General features: G+C 35.7%; 1 protein-coding gene across 1 annotated transcript in view; it reads left to right on the top strand.

Annotated features, from left to right (window-relative positions):
* The window catches only part of LOC143252558 (solute carrier family 23 member 1-like), a 35,073-nt gene extending 14,627 nt beyond the window's left edge, over positions 1-20,446 (top strand). The window contains exons 5-12 of the mRNA XM_076504892.1: positions 1,303-1,486; positions 6,183-6,364; positions 7,792-7,912; positions 12,318-12,459; positions 13,441-13,694; positions 15,508-15,781; positions 19,478-19,573; positions 20,061-20,446. Of these exons, the coding sequence (XP_076361007.1) occupies positions 1,303-1,486; positions 6,183-6,364; positions 7,792-7,912; positions 12,318-12,459; positions 13,441-13,694; positions 15,508-15,781; positions 19,478-19,573; positions 20,061-20,320 (1,513 nt within the window). The 3' untranslated portion in view covers positions 20,321-20,446. The remainder of the gene's footprint in view (positions 1-1,302; positions 1,487-6,182; positions 6,365-7,791; positions 7,913-12,317; positions 12,460-13,440; positions 13,695-15,507; positions 15,782-19,477; positions 19,574-20,060) is intronic.
* The last annotated feature ends 3,713 nt before the right edge of the window (positions 20,447-24,159 follow it).

Genomic DNA, 24,159 nt, shown 5'->3' with positions numbered 1-24,159 from the left:
AACTGAAGAAAAAATGATGAAACTGGTTTAGCTCATAATGTAATTAATTATTAGCAATGTATTTTGAAGCTGAAATAAAATACTTTGTTTTTTATCTCTCGTTTTACGTGCCCAAACACCTAAATAATTCCTTCATTCTATACGATACTGGTTATTACTATTATTTTCATTTTCAAATAAATGCAATTATAAATTTGAAACATAAAGATATTTATTTTAAACTTATTAGTGCTCATAGACAACCAGCGTAACAGTCATTTCCAAATAACACAAATAACAAGGTTAAGTGAGACAGATTCTTTTTTTCCTCAGGTAAAATCCGGAAATACTGAAACTTGAAATAGAGTTCGATCCTTTGTAAACCTTCAAATCTTTCAGTCCTAAGCATTTTTAAGGCAATTCTATCTTAAACACTTTTCGCTTGGAGAAGATTGGTTGTAACTAAAGGTTTTGTTTGTTTGTGTATAAGTTACGTATAATGCCTCAGGGTGTCTAGGTAAAGTTCTTGTACACTAAACATTAATGAAATACTACGATCAATCCATGGATGTGCAGGTCCTCAAATCTGACCTCTTGAAAGATGGATTTAAAATCAACTCAAAGTTTAAGTACACTAATCAAATTTTATATTGATCTATACATGATTAAGATAGGTGGCATGAATGAGACACAATCTTAAGACGTCCATCGTGTTTTTTTTCACGTTCATAACCACAATGAGTTTGGATTTGATATGTTGTGAAACATCTCAAACATTCACATAATCAATGCTACATCCAATAGATGCTTGTTTGTCAAGATCCACTCATCTGTGAACTGTCCTCACTCCGATGGGGGTATATTAGTCAAGAAACACAGTGTTAAGAGTTATTATGTTGCATTTATATGTTTCCTACAGACTTTAATCGTCTTCGCTTGTAAAAATGTATCAATGAAAAATATAACAGCACAATTTTTCATCTCACTCTAATGTTTGTTTAAAAAAAAAACTTCATACAAATAATTTATATTGGACCAGTCAAGAAGTATACAAGTATATATATATATAAATTTATATGAAGGTTTAATAGTCTGATTTTGACAAAATGTCCGTTCTAAAACAGGATGAAAAACTTTGAAATTACAAGGTCTCTATGTGTACTGAAAAAATAAAAATATTCTTACATATTTTTAATATTTTTGAATAACATACTAACCTGATCAAGGTAGATATAAAACAATAAATTGTCTCTTGAATTCATTTCCACTGCTATATCATACACAGTGCATCTTTTTGTTATATTTCTTATTATACTTTAATAGGCTTCCCATAATACAGGGTTCGTCATTCACCTTTCTAGTGCCTACATTTGCAATTCTGGGTTTACCTCAATGGGAATGTCCGAGTGAAGAGGCTATCATTGCCGCTAGAAGTCCAGGAGTTAGTAAGTCGTTACCCGTAACAGAAGAAGAGCTACGAGAAGTCTGGCAATCAAGATTAAGGGAGGTGAGGGACGTTTATATTTATTCCGGGTTCGAATGTTTGCATATTTCAAAACGTGTGTTCCGATTAATAAAATAAATTTCCTTTGTTGGGTTAGTTGCTGCTGATTGTAGTCAAGCACAAAGTTACACAATGGGTTATCTATGCTCTACTCACCACGGGTATTGAAACACGAAGTCTAGAGGCGTAAATCAGCACACGTACTGCTGTACCACTAGCCGGAGGGAGGGCGTCGGTAAGTCAGCGGAAAGTTTAACGAAATACAACACTAATATTCAACGCTAAGTTCGATTTTCGCCGGTGTACAGGTTGCAAAAAGCCCCTTGTCTAGCTATGTGCTAAAAAAACGAACAAACAAAATAAACAGCAAATTATTTAATTAAAAGTGAAACAGATGTTTGGCTTATGTTCAATCACAATCACAAAGTGTTACTCGCGAGTTTTAAGGGAGAAGCTTCTTGTAAACAGAGAGCAACATGTTTTAAGAAACAGATGAAAATACTGGTTACCTTCTTTGTTTGGCAATAAATACAATCCATAACTTTGGTTTTGTATGGAAACATCATGATTAATATAGAATCTTGGTGTGTTTTGAGATCTTGTTCACTGGTATGGTACAACTGTGTTTTACTTGAAAGAATCAGACACTGCAAGGAGTGACGTGTGTATTCCTTGGAGAGAACTAAGTACAACAAACCTTTACCGTTAATGTCTTTAAAAATATCTATAAGTAAAAAGTATAGAAAAGAACGATATAAAAGAGCTTTCAATATCAAATATACATTTCTGTGTAAAAGTGTTAAGACAAAGTAAAAAATCAAATTTCAAGCTACTTTTAAAGAACAGTTGAAGGTGAAACATCAAAGTTTTATTATTTTTCACACTTAGTACAACAAAAACTCAGTAGCAGTACTTGAGTTCAGCAAACAGTAAATATTTTCTGTGTCCCCTTTTTGCTTTAATAACCATGAAAAGTCTTTCAGGCATTTTTGCAAGATATTTAATTAAAGTGTCCTTTGCGATTTTACTCAAAATGTCATTAATACACTCGCATAAAGCTTCTTTGAAAGTTACATTTAATTTTTCAAGTGTTTGATCTATCAACTCCTAGATCTGCTCAATTGAGTTGAGATTGGGGTTCTGTGGGGGCATTGTACCATTTGAATGAGTCCAGCAGCTTCTTTCTTAGCTAAATAATTTCTGCATATGTTGGATAAGTGTTTGGGGTCATTATCTCCTTGGTAGTAGAATCCTTTACCAATAATACTTAAACCACTGGACGGATCAGTATCTGACTTGTCCACTATTCCATCTGTTTCTCAAATATCTCGTGTTGCCTCAGCAGAAAAAAAAAACACAAAATACAAACCATCACACTCTCTTCCCCATGCTTCGTGATAGGTGTTATGCATTGAAGTAGGTATATTTGACCTTTCTTCAGCCGGACGTACGTCGTACACTTTAAACCAAATATCTCACACTTGGACACATCTGTCCATAACACCCTTTTCAAATCATTAACAGTCCAGCTTTTGCACTTTTTAGCACATTTCAGTCTCCTGACAATAGTTGGAGATCGAAGTAAAGGTTTTTAAACTGTTATATAACCAAATATTCCATTCTCGTTGACTCATCTTGATATCTGTAGATCTGGACACTTTTCTGTCATTTGGAACATGGTTGTATATCTCTTGCTTGAGATCAATGACAGTTTTTATTCTGTACTGAAGGCTGAGTAAACAAACGTATTTAACATTAGTATCAGCGAGTTTAGGTGTTCTGCCTCTTCCTTTCCTATTTTCAAATTTACCTGTATCAGCCTCACTGTCTAGGGTGGTCATGACAGTGTTTGAAGAACATTTTAAGTCTGCGACAGCTCGGAGAGTCCAGCCAGCATCACGTAAAATATTTATGCGAAGTTTCTGCTCCACTGACAATTCTTTACGTTGTTATTTTCTGGGGGGCTGTGGCATAACAATAAAATTTAATATGTATTGTCAAGCACTGTTTTTATAAATGTTTATTTGTGGAGTGCTATTAAAACGATTTCTAACATATACCTGTGCCATATGCTGGCTCCTAGTATCTTCTTTCTATATAGTTAAAAAACTGCAGTGGGTACCAGAACACTTATTTCAGACCCTAAATTTTAACAGTATATATATATATGTGTGTGTTTTCATTTAAGCAGAACCATTTTAACGTGTCTTTGGTACAAGCATATGGGAATTCTAATGAATGACAAGTATTCTCACCTTATCTCATTCAATTATCAACAAAAATCAGTGATGCATTACCATAGTGTTGAAATTTACAATCAGTAATGACATGGAATAATTAGTCTTATAAACTGGAAAGAATAACAAAATATTCTCTTGCCCTAACGGTTTTGCACAGTACTTTATAAATAGAAAATATTAACGCTAGTATCAGTAGTAAAAAACAACACCAGATGGAGAATAACCATAACAAAGTAATGACCAAAAGATAGTGGATTTATAATCAGTAACAAAAAAATAAACCAAGTAGTAGTAAAGTTAATAAGAATAAGTGATAACTAGAAGGTAAAGAAGCAACAATGGACAAAACATTTAATAAGCAGAAGAAATCACTGATAAGATATTTATGACAAGTCAAAATTATTATTCTAAAATGTCAACCTTTCCGTTCGTTTTTTTTTTTTAATTTTGCGCAAAGCTACACGAGGCCTATCTGCGCTAGCTGTCCCTAGTTTAGCAATGTAAGAAGGCAACTAGTTATCATCACCCACCGCCAATTCTTGGGCTACTCTTTTATCAACGAATTGACCATGAGATTGACCGTCACCTTATAATGCCTCACGGCTGAAAGGGCGAACATGTTTGATGTGACGGGGATTCGAACCCGCGACCCTCGGACTACGAGTCGAGCACCTTAAACACGTGGCCATGCCGGGCCCAGTTTATAGTTATGCAAATATTGACGTTTCTAAATGTAAAACAAAGTGCACACCAGTTGCTTCCTATGCTAAATGAACGTATAAATCCTATATGTTTGCTTCTGAGCAAAGCCACAGTGGGTTATCTGCTATGTTTACCGTGGGGAATCAAACCCCAGGTTTTAGCATCTTAAATCTGTAAACTTAGTGCTATTCCATCAAGGAACAATCTTAAATGAATAGCTTATTCCATCATTGACTTAGTCTGACTTAAGAGAGTTGACGTAACTCGAAAATGTAGAATTTTACTTATAAAAAAAAAAACATTCTATACTAATCAAGATGTTTCATTATTTTAGTTCTCCTTTATCAGTTGTTTGTTTCCCACGACAACTTTAGGGCTAATACATACATTAATAACATATTTTTAACAATTTACTGTTTACTTCGAATTGCTTTCATTTGTTTGTCTTATTTTTTGCGCAAAGATTCACGAGGGCTATCTGCGCTAGCTGTCCCTAATTTAGCAGTGATAGACCAGAGGGAGGCGTTTAGAGAAGATCCCATCTCCGACTTTTTGGTTACTCTTTTACTAATAAATAGTGGAATTGGCTGTAGAATTATAACACCTCCACGGTTAAGAATGCAAGCATGTTCATTGATAGGGTTTGAACTCGCAGCCTGCAGACTGCGACCTAATCATCAAGTTCAAGTTGGTTATAAAATAAGACTTTCTACAAAAAACGTCTGATGGATTATACCTGAAATACTCGAAACACGTGACTCTGCTACCCTTGGAAACAGCCTAAACGTAGTTCATTATATCCCACACTTAATGTACTTTACACAGATATATACAAAACCGTGCTCAATAAAGAAGACAGTCCTATTTTTGTGAGCAATGAAATATTAGCTTTCCATCTAGTCTTAACAGATGCGATACGTTTTCTCCAACTTTCTGTAAGTTTGACCATACCAGTACATAGAAATATTTAAAGTTAGAAAACGTCTTATCTAAAAGTCAGTGTTTACCCAAATTATCATGAAGATAAATACGGTGTTTTCACTCTTTCAATGTCTGTTCTTAAGAGTTCGATTACAGCTTGTTTTGGTTGTTTTTTAAATTAATCTCACTCACAGCTACCAGTTTGTAATTGTGTTGCTTTTCCTAATCATCTGTTATACAAGGGTAATAGATGATGTAGTAAACAGCAGATTAATATGAGTTATTTACTGGTACCTAAAATACAGGATAAAAATATTGTGGCTATTTCTGAACATCTACGTTATTTGAGACATCTTAACATCTCACCCTTAATGGATTATTATTACCTGAAATTTCTCATGCATAAGTGCAATAATATAAGGCATCTTGCATTTGTCACTTGATGTGTATATATATAAATATATATGTACTCTATTTTTAACATAAAAATATCAAACTTTGAATGTTATTTTAATTACGACATTACAAACCGAATATCCTGTACAATCACTTGAGGTTTCCGGACTTAGTACTTTGTATTCACTGCTAATATGATTGAAATTGTATTTATTATAAACACCTATTTAAGTCCAAGGTGATTTGTATTGCATTTATTTGAACACCTATGTAGATCTGAGGTTATTTATAAATGTCATGATCACCTACTTAAATCCAAGGTGATTTATATTTACTCTGAGCACCTATTTAGACCTAACGTGATTTATATTTCATTTACCATAAACACTTGTTTAGATCCGAGGTAATTTATACTGCATTTATCCCGAACGCCTATTTAGATTCAAGGTGCTATCATCGTGGCATCTTTCTTTGAAGTGGCCATCGGATTCACTGGGATTATTGGATTTCTTCTTCAATGGATAACCCCTCTCGCTATCGTTCCGACCGTAGCTTTGATAGGACTCTCACTTTTTGAGGAAGCTGCATTTTCGGCTAGTAAAAACTGGGGAATAGCAATTCTGTAAGTACGAATATTGAAAGAGATCTTTATTGAAACTGATGTCGCTCTATTTAGTGAATACTTCTGATAAAACTGTTTATTTCTAACATTCTTGTATAATAATTAGTAGACCGGGTTTTACAAGGTTCAGTGTTATATGTGCAAGAGTTAATGTTTTTATTTTATCGTTTTCCTTTCAGATTTATAATAAAAATAAGAAGGAATCCTCAATAGTTGCAACTGTATTTAGATCTCAAATTTGTCAAGAGATAAAGCTATGAACTAAAAGTTTTCACTTGAAAAACAAATAAACTCGGAACTATTTTACCAGCCGCAGTGTCACATCTAGTAATGAGTTTAATTACGTTTCTTTTTATTTGTTTTCGGATATTTGGACATAATTGCTCATAGATGGTGGTAGCCATCCTTTATTTTCAACTAATAAACAAAGGTAAGGCAGGTAGACAAGAGTGCCCGAGTTTAGGGCTATTATTGTCTCAGTGTGAGAAGATTTGTCTGTCACCTTTATAAAGCACTCATGGTTCTAAAGTACGGAACGCACATTTTTTTTTATATTTGTTGATAACGGTACGCGAACATTAAATCCCACGATCCGTAATTCGGCACACTAACCAGTAACTAGGTTGTTCGTAAAAACAAGTTTCGTAGATTTAAATACAGGGTTATTTTAAAGTTTCTTCATTGACAAAATGAATGTTTCCTCATGAAGTAATAATTCATGACGGATACACCAATGAGACCATAGAGAATGTAAATTCTTGATAGTCAGAGGGTATAATCTGCTCCATATGGACACCATCCACGTCAACGGTGGAGTACATAGGTTTGCTTGCTAGTTGTTGTTGTTTTTTTTATTTAAGGGATTCCGAATTTTACTACTGAGTTATGAGTTTGTGTGTGTTACTATCACCTGTCCGTTGTTTAGGTGACAGTTTTACAAATCAATGTGTCGGTTGTCCTGGTAACTTACCAGAATATGTTTATAATTCTTAATTATCTAAACTATATTCTCACTTTTTTCTATTTGTTTTTGTTGTATATTTGTAAGCACTCTTCTTTTTTACATATAATTTCTGTTTATGTTATGCACAGCCTCGTCTAAAACTTTAAAATAGCTTAGTGTTATACAATTTCACCATTAGTTCGCGAGCTACAGGGAGTTTGAAAGGAGTTTAAGACAGAATCTTTAAAATAAATTAAAATTAGTAGCACTAGGTGACAGAAACTAAACTGAAGTGACAGCGATGTTTTGCCCTTGTCACCAAACGTACAATAAAGAAGCAACACTGCAAAATGCATAATTAGAGGAAGACATAATTGTTGTAGCTTTATCAAAATTCATTCATTTCCATTCCAGGAACGTTGCAGTGTTTCTAGAATGTAAAGCTGTTATTGTAGTGTAATATTGTTCTCCATTTATATCCTAGAACAATAATTCTGCTCGCCCTGTTCTCACAATACCTACGAAACATCGACATTATTTGCTGTAGTTACAGTAAAGATAAAGGTTGGAAGAAGAAAGGATTTCCTTTCTTTAAGCTCTTTCCGGTAAGTAACCCCAAATTTTGCGGTTTTTTTTTTCCTTTAAGCTCTTTCCGGTAAATAACCCAAAATTTTGCGGTTTTTTTCCTTTCCGGCAAGTTACCAACATTTTTTTTTTTTCAGAAACAAGTCATCAACTGAATTTCACACTGATGAATTTTCTTTCAATGAAATCCAGCGCTTATTAACAGTTACAAAAGAAGATTCAAAGCTATTCATATGTGTTTCTCTAGCATACTCATGTCTGGTGATCTATTTTATGTAATACTAAATACATACCACATAATTTTTCATCTTTCTCAGAAAGTTAACTTTCATAGTTTTGTTTGTTCGCCTTAATGGCACCTTGTGCCAACAATGAATTTAAGACCAGGTCACTGATCCCAATGGCTCAAGCACAGCCAAACTAAATTTTGAAATGTCGACCAATAAACAAAAGCCATTGCCTTAAAACTGGATGTTCTAAACGAAATAGTGCAATTAGCTGTAACTCTTATAGTACATACACAGATAAAATTGCAAAGTGTGCTTAGTAGCATAACGTCTCGAACCCTGGAACTTAGTACCTCGAATCCCAAACATGATAATCATCTTTAGAAAGGCAGCAATGACCTCTATGAGCGTAGTGCTTTCTGGTATACTATCGGTGATTCTAGCAAATACGAGGCCGGGCATGGCCAGGTGGTTAAGACACTTGACTCGTAATCCGAGGGTCGCGGGTTCGAATTCCCGTCACAACAAACATACTCGCCCTTTTAGCCGTGGAAGTGTTATAATGTGACGGTCAATCCCACTATTCTTTGGTAAAAAAAGTAGCCCAAGAGTTGGCGGAGGGTGGTGATGACTAGCTTCCTTCCCTCTAGTCTTACACTGCTAAATTAGGGACGGCTAGTGCAGATAGTCCTCAAGTAGCTTTGCGCGAAATTCAAAACAAACCAATCTAGCAAATATGAAACTCTAAACAGGAATTTAAAGCAACGTATTAATATTACATATCAAAATACAATATCAATCTTTTAACATATTATTCTTATCATCTTACTAAACAACTGAAACGTCTAGCAAGTTCCGAGCTTTTAACTATTTTGTAATGAAATATTTATGTATTTCAATCTTATTCCATTAGCCTATATCTTCTGCTGGGGCAGTGGTAAGTCTTCGGATTTACAACGCTAAAATAAGCGGTTCGATTCCCTCTCGGAGAGCACAGAAGATAGCCTGGTGTGGCTTTGCTGTAAGAAAAACACAAACAAACCATATGATGTCTGTAGCATTCAATGAAAGGAAAGTGTTGTGGTGGCTGCAATTAGTTTCTTATACAGTAAAACTGTACATTAGTAGATTTTACGCGATTTATTAGATCAAGAAGTACTTACAAGAAGCACTGAAATTACGCTTAACCCTAATTTCAGTTCGATATTTCACAGGAACAGAGAGTTCATGTAATATGAAGAAAATGTTACTCTAGAAAAAAGTACATGCAACTAAGAGATGAACAAAAATGCAACAAAACTTATCAGTTTATTATTTTAAATGTTGTCAACAATTATTCATGTTCCATAATCTAAATGACATATCATGCCATTATCTTCACATAAATAATTTTGCGTAAACCAATGGCATATGCAATATAAATAGAATAATATACATTGATTTATTATATTAAGAAGCATCATAATATTTCTATGCGTTTTCACGTAACTTTCAACACGTTTCAGTGTGACGATTTTTCGATATTTGTTACACTTTATACTTATGTCTCAACAATAAAGACCGTTATTCAGATAAGTTTCATACACATCAGTGTCAAGGATAAGTGTGGTGGTATATAATGTCAACTGATCTGTCTTGATGTCTAGGATAAGTGTGGTGGTATATAATGTCAACTGATCTGTTTTGATGTCTAGGATAAGTATGGTGATATGTAATGTTAACTGATCTGTTTGATGTCTAGGATAAGTGTGGTGGTATATAATGTTAACTGATCTGTTCTGATGTCCAGGATAAGTGTGGTGGTATATAATGTCAACTGATCTGTTTTGATGTCTAGGATAAGTGTGGTGGTATATAATGTCAACTGATCTGTTTTGATGTCTAGGATAAGTGTGGTGGTATATAATGTCAACTGATCTGTCTTGATGTATAGGATAAGTGTAGTGATATGTAATGTTAACTGATCTGTTTTGATGTCTAGGATAAGTGTGGTGATATGTAATGTTAACTGATCTGTTTTGATGTCTAGGATAAGTGTGGTGATATGTAATGTTAACTGATCTGTTTTGATGTCTAGGATAAGTATGGTGATATGTAATGTTAACTGATCTGTTTTGATGTCCAGGATAAGTGTGGTGGTATATAATGTTAACTGATCTGTTTGATGTCTAGGATAAATGTGGTGGTACGTAATGTTAAGCGATTTCTCTTGATCAAAACAGTTTCATTCTTTATGGTATTTTTGTCTTCTCTTGTACGACGCCTTATAAAAACAGTGAGCTAAACAAACAGGGCAATGCGTTTGTTTATTTGACTTGTTTCTGAATTTTGCGCAAAGGTACACCAGGGCTACCTGTGCTAGTCTTCCCTAATTTTGCAGTGTAAGACTAGAGAGAAGGCAGCTAGCTAGTCACCACCACCCACCGCTAACTCTTGGGATACGCTTTTACCAATGAATAGTGGTATTGATCGTAATATTATAACGCCCCTACGGTTGAAAGGGCGAGCATGTTTGGAGTTATGGGGATTTGAAGCCGCGACCCCCAGATTGCGGGTCAAGCGCCATAACCACCTGGTCATGAAGAACGCTGATTATTTGAAGTTAAGCACAAAACTACACAAAAGCTCATCTGTGCTCTGCAAATCATGGATATCGAAATCAGTTTTTTAGCGTTTTAAGTCTGTAAATATGCCGCTGTACTACTGGAGGACCCATGTCAGTGACCCTATGGTTCAAATTTAATCGTGAATGAAGTATTTCTCGAAATGTCTTTTTATCCATTTGTAATCCTATGAGCATTAGTTCGGTAAAAATCGACTTTTAGAATGGCCTTGTGTTGTAAGAAGAGTAAATAAGAGGTAGTAAGATGCTGATTGATAATGAAGTTTGTATTAATAAGTTCAGTACTGAAAATTTTGATTTTCTGTTTCAGTGAAAAACTGAAGCATTTGCAGACATGGAATAATTTTGCATTTGTGAAGCTAGGCCTATCAGTTGTTTATAGCTAACTAAGTTAGTTAGGCCCGGCACGGCCAGGTTGTGGTTAAGGCACTCGACTTGTAATCCGAGAGTCGCGGGTTTGAATCCCTTTCATACCAAACATGCTCGTCCTTTCAGCCGTGGAAGCGTTATAATATGACGGTCAATTCCACTATTCATTGGCAAAAGAGTAGCCCAAGAGTTGACGGTCAGTGGTGATGACTAGCTGCCTTACCTCAGGTTTTACACTGCTAAATTCGGGAAGGCTAACGCAGATAGCTCTCGTGTAACTTTGCGCGAAATTCAAACCAAACCTGTCCCGGCATGGCCAAGCGTGTTAAGGCGTGCGACTCGTAATCTGAGGGTCGCGAGTTTGCATCCCCGTCGCGCCAAACATGCTCACCATTTCAGCCGTGGGGGCGTTATAATGTCACGGTCAATCCCACTATTCGTTGGTAAAAGAGTAGCCCAAGAATTGGCGGTGGGTGGTGATAACCAGCTGCCTTCCCTCTAGTCTTACACTGCTAAATTAGGGACGGCTAGCACAGATAGCCCTCGAGTAGCTTTGTGCGAAATTCAAAAATAAACAAACAAACAAAATCAAACCAAAGATTAAATCTTCAAATGCAGTTCTCTACATTGCGCATAAAATATTCACATTGTCTTTCTGTATCGTTAGCCTCAATTATTAAATGCATTAAAAACAGTAGATCCCTTTTACAGACAAAATGTCGTGTAATTGAAAGATTTAGGAGGAATGTTTGGATGCTGGACAAACAATTAAATTTAGTTCATGAGTATCTTTGAAAACGTTTGGTTAACTCATTTTGTATTTCTTTGCTCACATTTTTACCACATAAGATGTCAATGAAATATTTTTCACACATTTGTATTTAAAACGTTATGATAATTGAAAATAGTCACTGAGCATTTAATAGCAAATAATTGATTCTAGATAAACTAAGAGAAATATTTCAGTTTTAAATATAAATTGATTTGTATTTGAAATTTTATGATGAATGTCATAGTTTTTTACACATTGGTTTTGTTGATTTTGTATATGTCTGTATGCGTAGAAACTAGGGTTAGTTTGATAATCAATCAGTGGCATCATTTAATTTTTTTCTTCTCCAATATTTAGCTGATAATTCTCGATACATAAAAAACTTATGCACCACAATCCTGTTAAATAGCAAATATTTATTCAAACACCTGTAGGTTTTACTGACAATTATCATCGCTTGGGTCTTCTGTGCTATCCTGACAGTATCTGGTGCTTTAGGTCCAACTGACCCAGCTAGGACTGATTTACGATTACAGGCCCTTTACTCCAGCCCTTGGTTTAGGTTTCCTTATCCAGGTTAGTTAACAATATTTGATAAAACAGATGTTATTTACAACAAAAATTATTTCAAATTCATCATGGGAATAATTGCATAACGATAATTAGAGTAATGTCATAAAATCCAAATAGATCTTAAATATTTGTCTACCAACAGAAACTGATCAGTAAGTAAAGTGCGTCTTAAAAAAGTTTGAAACATTTATTTTTGTATGACAACAAAAACACTTTTCATTATTCCTGTACCTGTTCTTATAATTGATTTGGTTGATTCAGCAAACTTTACTTTGACTTTGGATACTTTTATCTAACGTAACAAATCCTAAAAGAAGTCTCGAAACATTTCAATATGACCGATAACTACTTATTGACTTTATAAGACTGAGGCCTGCCATTCAAGGGTCGTGGGTTCGAATCCCCATCTCACCAAACATGCTCGCTCTTTCACCCGTGGGGGCGTTATAAGTTGACGGACAATACCACTATTCGTTGGTAAAAGAGTAGCCCAAGAGATGGCGGTTGGTGGTGATGACTAGCTGCCTTCCCTCTAGTCTTACACTGCTAAATTATGGACGGCTAGCTCAGATAGCCATCGTGTAGCTTTGCGCGAAATTCAAAAACAAACAAACAATCGTAAGACTGAAGAAACTTGTTATTAAACACAGATACGGAGAGCTTAAGACGTTCCCGTTTAAGAACAAAAACGAGCTTACTTTATGTAGGGACTTTTGAATATGTTGTCACATGCATTTCCAACATTTTGATCGAGATTTTAAAGAAAAGCATTAAAGATAAAACATTTAATAAATATTCCTCTCATTTTTAGAAATGTAAATTATCCTAATCTTCTTTAATGACATGTTATCTTTTATCCTAATCCACTTTAATGACGTGTTATCTTTTATTCTAATCCACTTTAAAAAATATTTATATTTCATAACTGGTGCGTTTTAAAGTGTTTTTTATTTCTTTTTCTTTTTTTTATTAATTTTTTCGCAGGACAATGGGGTTTACCAACAGTAAGCACAGGGGCAGTTTTTGGAATATTAGCTGGAATATTAGCTTCAGTAGTGGAATCAGTTGGTGATTACTACGCATGCGCCCGACTAGCTGGAGCTCCCCATCCTCCAACTAGCGCCATAAATCGTGGAATATTCGCAGAAGGAATTTCCTGTATTCTATCTGGAATATGGGGATCTGGCGGTGGTTTGACGTCGTACAGTGAAAATATTGGGGCAATTGGAGTAACGAAAGTAGGCCTTATTTTTATATATAATTTGATGGTTTAACTCAAGAACAATATATATGTAAAAACGGCTGGTTTAGGTTCAGAAAAGAGGAGCGAACAACGTTTCGACCTTCTTCGGTCATCGTCAGGTTCACAGAGAAAGAAAGAGGTAACTGACCGATAGATAACCACATGTTTGAAGGGGGTTGTGTAACTGAGTGTAAGAATATAGAGGGCGTGCTTAGATGTTTGATTATATTTGTTAATATAGGTATAAAGGTGTTTCTTTGTATTGGTTTATTTTGGGCTTGAGTTGTTGTATAAGTGAGGCTTCTTTAATTTTGCGTTTGTTTATGTTTGTTTCTTTATTTGGTATTTAAGTGTTTTCTATGGTTATGTTGTGTTTATTTGATTTGCAGTGTTCGAAAACGTATGAAGTTGACTTTTGTGTTCTTTGAATCTGGTTTCTTCAAATATAGAACCCCCTTCAAACATGTGGTCAACTATCGGTTAGTTACCTCTTTCTTTCTTTGTGAACCTGACGATAACCGAAGAAGGTCGAAGCATTGTTCTCTCCTCTACATAAAATATTTTTCAACCCAAACCAGACTTTTTTACATATATATTTTTCTCTACAAGTGAGTTTTCTCGTCATCACTGATTATAACTCAAGAACAGTTTTGTCATTACGATTGGCTAAATATCCAAGTCAGAGACATATCTAGGGCTTATGTATAGTTGTATCTAGTTTTGAGTAAAAGAAAAAAGGACAGCCAGCATTATCCGTCACAAGGTTATTGTTTAGTTTTTTCAAGTGAATAATAAGAATGTCTGTTACCTTTGAAAACTCGCAGTGTAAAAGAGTTTGTTTGTTTCTAATTGGGTTAAGGCGTTCAACTCTTAATCTGAGAGTCGCGGGTTCGAATCCCGGGCGCAACAAACATGCTCGCCTTTTCAGCCGTGGGGGCGTTATAATGTGACAGTCAATACCACTATTCGTTGGTAAAAGAGTAGCCCAAGGGTCGACGGTGGGTAATGATGACTAGCTGCCTTCCCTCTAGTTTTATACTGCTAAATTAGAGACGGCTACTGCACATACCCCTCGTGTAGCTTTTAGCGAAATTCGAAAACAAACAAATACTTAACAGATCGTCCTCTTCAGTTCTTCACGACAAGAAAGGTGGAGTCAATCAGTTTATAAAAGATATGTACAAGAATTATTCAGTCAGTGGGTTCCAAACGATTTTTTTATTTAATTTCCTCTAACTCATTATGTTGTTGGGTTTTTTTATAGTGTTTCTTGATTATCTGCTTGATTGTCCTATTGCAAAATTAATTTGTGGCATCAGGAAGAGTTTTTTTAGATGTTTTAAGGTTTCCCATACTCAACAGTATTTACATAAATTTTTCCATTAATAATTTCTATAGTTTTCCTATTGGACACCTATTGAGCTGAATTTTGTCTCATTGGTCTACAACACACAGTTCCACAAAGAATTTTCCTTGAGCACATAGAGGGAACTGTAGGCTGCCTTGCCTTTAATCTAGCGGTATTAAGAACGGCTTTTGTTTGGTTTGGTTTGAATTTCGCGCAAACCTACACGAGGACTATCTGCGCTAGCCATCCCTAATTTAGCAGTGTAAGACTAGAGAGAAGGCAGCTAGTCATCATAACCACAGCCAGCTCTTGGGCTACTCTTCTTCCAAAGAATAGTGGAATTGACCGTCACATTATAACGTCACCTCGGCTGAAAGACGAGCATATTTGGTGTGAAAAGGATTTGAACCCGCGATCATCGGATTACGAGTAAAGCGGATTTTTTTTTCTTTTTTTCTAGGTGGCCAGTAGACGTGTTGTCCAGTGTGGAGCAGTTGCCATGTTACTGTTTGGAGTTTTGGGAAAATTTGGAGCATTTTTCAATACCATTCCAGAACCAGTTATTGGTGGTATCTTTTGTGTTATGTTTGCCATCGTAACTGGTGTAGGGCTTTCAAATTTGCAATGCATTGATCTTCATTCTTCGAGAAACATATTCATTCTGGGCTTGTCCTTATTTATGGGACTTACAATTCCAAAATGGGTTAAGGCTCATCCTGATGCAGTGGACGTCGGTACGTACATTAATGAAGAGAGCTGTTGTTTAAATTTGTGTCATTTCACAAGTAACAGACGTATAAGGATACTCACTCATTAAATGAGATTTCAATGAACAAATGTCTATCAAAACGTAGTTTCACGTACAAGCTTTATTATTTTTAAACGATGTCCGAAAGAAATAATTCCATACAAAAATATGGTTGGAAATTATTCATGATCTGAAATATCTTTAGGTATATATTGTTTATTTAGATGTTTTTGTTTCTTTTAACTAAATAATTGATATATTTATTCTATTTTGTTTTAGAGAACATTTAATATGTTTCATGTACTTTAACAATTGAACCCATTGAACTACAAGTCTGTGTTATGCTGTTCTGTGATATTTTCCCACACTTCTAAAATGTAAGGTAGCATTTATAAAACGAATTAAAATACTCTTCTACTTGGCTAGTTTTTGTATCTATACTTTTTTGTTCTAGCTAGGTAGATTTGTTTGTTTGTTTTTGGAATTTCGCGCAAAGCTACACGAGAGCTATCTGCGCTAGCCGTCCCTAATTTAGCAGTGTAATCCTAGAGGGAAGGCAGCTGGTTATCACCACCCACCGCCAATTATTGGGCTACTCTTTTACCAACGAATAGTGGGATTGACCGTCACAGTATAACGCCAGCACGGCTGGAAGGATTCGAACCCGCGACTTTCAGATTACAAGTCGAACGCCTTAACCCATCTGACCATGTCGGGCTAGCTAGGTTCAACAAAATATAAGTTGATTCAAGATATGGTTTTAATCTAGACAACACATTAAATAAAAGTTTGCTATCAACTATCACTTACACGAAAGACGTAAAAGATATATTGTAGTAGTGTCCTATTTCACCCACGTTGATATAACACGAATATAATGTTAATTTCCAGGCTTAAATCATAAATAGATACTTAGGAGATAATCTTGAAGATATTAATTATCATAACAGTAGTGACAGCTGTTTGTGAAACAAATTACTTGCCTGTATGTACCTTTTAAGTAAATTTATATTACACTCTTTCTGTTGATTTCTAAACAGTATTGATTTAAATATTACCGGGATTACGGCCGAAAATGTCGTTAACAGCGACGATACACAAGTGATGAATTTGGGCATTTTAATTGTTATAAGTTTTTGGTTCTATGACACAGCATGCTCCCGGTTGAACCAGCTTGATAATCTAAAAAAAATTATTTATGTCGGTTGTTTCATCTCTAATCTATGTGGATAGCTTACATTTATCAAAAGTTATTTATAATAAAAAATAAGGCGTCTTTAGGGACAATGGCTAAAATAGGTCTATTTCTATATTATACATTCTTGACATGCATTTATTCTTGTAGTACTAACGCGTCTTTTATAAAATGAACCGTAAAAATACGTTACCAATTTACCAGAAAAAATTTATGTCTCCTGAGAACATTAGAAGTCAATGAACCTGTCTAGCCTCTTATAACTTTGTCATATTATATTCCTTGACGAGGTACTCACTTTTTTACAGTCATAATACGTATTCATTCCACATAGTGAGTACCGTGTTTTTTTCGTTCTTAGTTTCCACTTTGATCCATCGATCCATGCCCGGCCCTGAATTGGCCCGTTTGTGTATTGTTCATGTTTTATCCGGCCTGTTTTCGTCGTCTCTTCTCGTTTCCTTTTCAGTTCGGAGTTCGCTTTACCTTCGCTTTGTCGCCTGCCACGCCTACCAGACTAACATTTACGCGAATAAAATCACACTCATTAATCTGTTTATCCTAATTATCTATTCATTTAGTCAAGCTGCCTTTTCTCCATTTCTACCAAGTGCGGGGTTGAAGGAGGACTGTTTAGTCTTCGAGCACCCCAGGGGATTAATGTTTCGTTAGAAATGTTAATCTTATGCCTGAACATCTGCTGCAATTGTGTGAAACTGTCTATTCTTCAAAAATTTTTGCAAAATTTTTTTAACGCGATAGAGTTAAACAGAACGCAAATTTACGTATAAAAATAAAATTTATATTATTATTACTCATAATCTTTTTAAGTCTTTTTAGTGAAAAATTACAAATTGGTTAAACGCGCTTTGGCCAGTGAGGGAAATCGATTGTTTGTTTTGAAATTTCGCACAAAGCTACTCGAGGGCTATCTGTGCTAGCTGTCCCTAATTTAGCAGTGTAAGGCTAGAGGGAAGGCAGCTAGTCATCACCACCCACCGCCAACTCTTGGGCTACTATTTTACCAACGAATAGTGGGATTGACCGTCACATTATAACGCCCCCACGGCTGAAAGGGCAAGCATGTTTGACGCGACGGGGATGCGAACCCGCGACCCTCGGATTACGAGTCACACGCCATGCCGGGCCTTTTCTATTAATAAACACGGTCTAACAAACTTATTGATACTACTAAAAATGCTAACATTTTAGAAATATAGCCTCGTTGGTTTCATGCTGGTAATATTTAAGTGTATAAGTCCCCCCAGTGACACAGCAATTATGTCTACAGACTCACACTGCGAGAAACCGTGTTTCGATACCCGTGGTAAGCAGAGCACAGAGAGTCTATTGTGTAGCTTTGTGCTTAATTCCAAACAAACAAGTGTAGTAAAAAAAAAAGAAAAAATTGTGTAATTACTTCTGTTTGCTCTGCGGAAGTTGAGCACATTATCTGAAAACAATCCTGGAGCCTCACCACGTCGTAACAGTTCAAGTCACCGCATCCGGCTATGCTTCATCAGACAATAATGCAACTTTACAGTACACTTAAGACGTATTTTCCACTTTTCCGTGCCGAAAATGTCATGTGAAAAACGCATAACTGTTCCCTGCATGTTTTCCATTAACCGTATGGTGTACAAGATGACAAGGTTTTCTCGAAAGCGTTTGAACAGTCCAATCGCAAAGAAATCCATAGTAACTGAATCTGATGATTTGAGTAATATTTCTTCATACGGAATAGCATGAATAGCAATTTTATTCTCCAACTGCTTAAGGTACATCAAGGTTTAATGAATATGTTATGAAAGTAACTAGGGTACAAGTGCCTTGTGTCACTTTTCTAGATGGAGATCTTGCTTAGTCGTGTTGTGTACTGTTGTCTGGACTAAATGGATGGCTTTTGCCATTGACCATTGTACATATGAATTTATATACGTTATAAGCCACAGCGTTTTGCTTACCACAGCAGGCGTGCAATGTTTTGGTCTCTTTCTTGATAGTTCTGTTGACCCAAACTGATCCACATTCCTTTCTTTTGCACTGCCATTATATACAAGGGATATCCCTGTCTTGTAAATTGTAAATTCCTGATCAATACACTTATTTATAACCTAAGTATGATTATTTCGAGTCAAAAAGGGCTATTGTTTTAGCATAGCCCTTCCTATGAAACACCAGAAACCTAAAAATAAAGTTATGATACATCAGTTACCTCGCTCAGTTCCCTCGCATCTTTAGATCGGTGTAGTTGTCACGTGACTTCCTTCTTTATATATTGAAAAACAAACTGTTACTTATTTTCATCCTTTCATCCAGCTTATAGTAAACATTACTGCTTATTTCTATTCAAATTAATATAATATTTATTTGTTAATGTGTTTATCTTAATAATAAAAAAATATTATTTAAACAATCTTCGTGCGTATATTTCACGTTCAAGCTTCTTATAGTAACTCTTCTTACATAAGTTGTTTCGTTTCCTAGGAAACGACATAGCAACACAACTCATCAAGATTCTTCTGAACACCAGTATGTTCGTAGGGGGATTTATCGGATTTTTACTGGATAACACCATCCCGGGTAAGAGTAACAGCGCCATCTATAGTTATCATTGTTTACTTTATAGGAAAAGAAAAAGGGTGAGTGTTACATGAGGTTTATAGCCTGAGAAAAATTGTTGTTACTCCGTTTAAAAACATTCTATATCAGTTTGATTTGGCAACGTATCTAACAAAACCTTCAAGAAGCTGATCTTAAAAAATAAATTAATAAAAACGTTTGAAACCAAAAAGTTTTATTATATTTTATAGTAATCTTTCGCTGGTCTTTACGGAGAAGCAGATATATGTTTAGAAAATGTCATGCCTCGCTTTTTCTTGTTATTTTTCTCTCTTTTATCTCCGTGGTTTTTCTTTCTTTTCATATGGTAGTTTTGTTATTGATTGTTTAACCTGCTTGATAACATAAGTAGATTTTCTTTACATCTAAATAGATGAATTAAGAAGATTTAATCAACATAAGAAGGACATCTGGTTTTTGATATTATAATTATAAATATTATTTCCAGGAACGGCGGAAGAGAGGGGCCTTAATAGTTGGAGAAACGAAAGACCCGAAAGTAACACTTGTGATGTCGAAGGCTCTTCCTATACAACATACGACTTTCCTTTCGGGATGAAGTTCATCAGAAAATATAAAGTGTTTAGCTACATTCCAATAAGTCCTACATACGACGAAAATATCGTTGTTGGTAAAATGAAGTCTGTTATTAAACTTAAAGGACTTCTACCACAAAAGAAGAGCACAAAATACAACATCAATACCTAAATCCGGGATATTTATCTCTCCTCCCTTTAATATGGTTAAATGTGATAAGCTGTATTTGTTCTAGAGGTATAGGTACTTAGATTTCCAACCTAAGATTCTTTTACATGATAAAAACTGTTTATTTGCAGCCAGTGTCTTTTCACTCTCTCTTACGTAACTTGACAGTTTTTGTTTTTTTTTATTAACAGAGAAAATCTTAACAACCAGCACTATATCAGGTGTATGTTTTGAATTTCGTGCAAAGCTACACGAGGGCTATCTGCGCTAGCCGTCCATAATTTTACAATGTAAGACTAGAGGGAAGGCAGCTAGTCCTCACCGCCCACCACTAACTCATGGGCTACTCTTTTGCCAACAAATAGTGGGATGACCCTAACTTTATAACGCCCCCACAGCTGAAAGGATGAGCATGTTTGGTGTGACGGGGATTTCAATCTGCGACCTTCAGATTACAAGTCAAGTACTTTAACCAACTGGCCATACCAGGCCCTATCAATCTAAACTTACGTAAACGTTGATGAATATTTCACTCGTATTAATATAAAACGATATCTTGTACTTAACTTCTGTCGTTCATTATTTCATCAAAAAGCGCTAATCATCACATATAAAAGTGGCAAGTAATAATGTAAGTGATTAATTATATGATTGCGACAAGTTTCTTTCCGATATATGCCCCTCAGTGGCACGATGGTACGTCAGTAAAATCACACCGTTGAAAACCGGATTTCGATACACATAGGTGGGCGTAGCACAGATGTGCTATTAGACAGCTTTGTGCTTAATTACGAACAAACAAACTTTCCGATACGCGAGCAGAGCTACACATGCTATTTGTTAGCCCTCTATTGAAGACTTATACCGCTAGAAACAAGGGTTACGATACCCTTGACGGACCCAGAAGAGATAACCTGTTGTTTAGCTTTGCGGCTAACAACAACAACAACAAAAGACCTATCTGCGCTAGACAGTTCTAATGATGAACAGCTAGACAACAGCTCTTTGGCTACTTTAAGTAATAGAATGTCACACTCACTCTTACAACAGATTCACGGCTCTAATGCGCAGCAATAACAGAAAAAAAATGAAGTCTCTAATTCACGGTCCGACACGTTGCTATACAGGCCACATGTTATAATAAATAATTTTATTGGATTAATTGTTGTTGTTTTTATTATTTTCTGCGCTAGCCGTCCCTAATTTAGTATTTTAAGACAGTTAGGGAAGGCAGCAAGTATTACCACCCTCCGCCAATTTTTGGGCTACTCTTTCACCAACGAATAATGGGCGAGTATCTTTGGTGTAACGGAGAATCGAACCCGCAACCCTAACCACCTGGTCATGCCTGATTCTGGTTGGATTAATAAGGTACGCGATATATAGTAGCTTACGCCAGTCACCGTAAGTTTATCACTATAATCTCTCTTACACTTTGGTCGAGTGTGGATAGTACTTAGCGCGTTAGGTTGAGGATATGTGGATCTAATGTTCATATCCCTTTACTGGGGGAAGAAAAACAAAATTCTGCTCTGCATCTTGGGTAGTAGATGGGTTATAAAGACGTTATAAAGTTCGGTGTAAGAATCGGTTGTTGTCAGATTTTGGTCAGATCCTAAAGGTATTAGGGGATTATAGCACTCTAAGCCGTTAGAAAATTAGCGGGGGGTAGCATCCACTCTTGTAAGTTCAGCCCAGTTTGGAAGCTACAAGACTCAATATTATTACGGCATACATGCAAGATCATGAAATAAAAAGGCCTGTAGGCGTAGGTTTCTGAGACAAGGACATCAAGTTGGATAACATACTACTGTGAGTTGTTAAAACAAGTATTACCTCCAGCCGGCTTTCAGCACCATTTCAGAAAAATACTCCCAATTAGAAATAGGTCTAAAATGATGTATCTCAGAACGACTGGTATGGGTATTAACACTTTTAACAAAATAAAGCAGAGAACAACGTTTCGACCTTCTTAGGTCATCTTCAGGTTAAGAAAGAGATTTAAAATAAATTATTTTACGTTACTCTTTACGATGAGACAAACCTGGTTATTTTTTAAGATATTTTTCCGTCGTGTCATAACTGTCAGTGTACTCGTTCACTTTTGTTTAAAGATTAGCTCTTGGCACATTTCCATTAAATCATTTTAACGCTGCCTAATTGCCTAGAGCTACACAAAGGCTGTCTGCAGTAGATGTCCCTACTTTTGAAATGACTGGTTTGGTTTGTTTTGAATTTCGAACAAAGTTACACGAGAATTATCTGTGTTAGCCGTCCTAAGTTAGCAGAGTAAGTCTAGAGAGAAGACAGCTACTTTCTACCACCCACCGCCAACTCTAGGGCTACTCTTTTACCAAGGAATAGTGAGATTGACAGTCACATTATAACGCCCCAACGGCTGAAAGGGCGAGCATGTTTGGTGTGACGGGGATTTGAACCCGCGACCCTCGGATTACGAGTCGAGAACCTTAACCACACGGCCATGCCGGGCCCTTTTGAAACGATCGACAAAAGGGAAGCCAACTAGTCAACCGTACTCAGTGACGACGAGAAAACTCACTTGTAGAGAAAAATGTATATGTAAAAACGGCTTGTTTGGGTTGAGAAAATTTTTATATAGAGGAGCGAACAACCTTTCGACCTTCTTCGGTTATAATCAGGGTATTGAAACCTGGTTTTTAGCGTTGCAAGTAGTTAAATAAGAATAAGTTGAACTGGTACTTTTAAAGCCTAGTGTACATGAAATATTGGTACAGTTATTTAATATAATAGTAATAGCTTTAATATTTTAAAATATATGACAACCGAAGAAGGTCGAAACGTTGTTCGCTTCTCTACATAAAAATTTTCAATCCAAACCAGCCGTTTTTACATGTATAGTCAACCGTACATTATCTTCCAGTGGGCTGTTCTTATCAAATTTTAGGATTTGACCCTCACTCTTCAACGCACCCACTGCCCCAGAGTGCGGAACACGATTTTTTTTTTCTTTTGTATGTGTGTTTACCAAAACAGTTTTTGATCTACAGTTCGATACTTCAGCAACTGGATGTTAGTATAAAAAACGTATCGTATTGTTTGCAAAGTATTACTTTGCTTACATAAACCTTGCATTTCTTTTAATATTTCGGCAAACACATATACGTATACACATTTATATGTGTAAAGTTTGAAGGCAAAACGCTGAATAGTATACATTTTAAAACAATACATTTTGTACTGTTAAAATATAGAAAATTAATAAATTCAGATACACAAACATATATACAGATGTTTAAATCGGTAGCGTCATTATTCATATACAGTGACCTGGCATGGCCTAGCGCGTTAAGGCGTGCATTTCGTAATCTGAGGGTCGCGAGTTCGCACCCGATTCGCGCCAAAACATGCTCGCCCTCCCAGCCGTGGGGGCGTTATAATGTTACGTTCAATCCCACTTTTTGTTGGTAAAAGAGTAGCCCAAGAGTTGGCGGTGGGTGGTGATGACTAGCTGCTTTCCCTCTAGTCTTACACTACTAAATTAGGGACGGCTAGCACAGATAGCCCTCGAGTAGCTTTGTGCGAAATTCCAAAACAAACAAACAAAAAAAATTCATATACAGATAGCCCATTGTGTATTTTGGTGCTTAAAGAGAGAAAAAGAGAATTAATTTGAGAACAAAGATTAATGTGAACATAAAGTAGATTTTGAACTTAGTTTGATAAATTAAAGTATTTAAATATGACACGCATTTCTTCTTATAGGCCTGGTATGCACACAATGTTTTTAATTTAATTCATAAAGCACATTTAGAGATAGCTAAAATAATGTTTATTTTATAATCACGATAATAACAGCTGAC

Source organism: Tachypleus tridentatus, chromosome 6 (assembly GCF_004210375.1).
Source record: "Tachypleus tridentatus isolate NWPU-2018 chromosome 6, ASM421037v1, whole genome shotgun sequence".
NCBI classification, from domain to species: domain Eukaryota; kingdom Metazoa; phylum Arthropoda; class Merostomata; order Xiphosura; family Limulidae; genus Tachypleus; species Tachypleus tridentatus.
The sequence above is the reverse complement of the archived record's forward strand: the minus strand, read 5'-3'. Positions and strand labels throughout refer to the sequence as shown.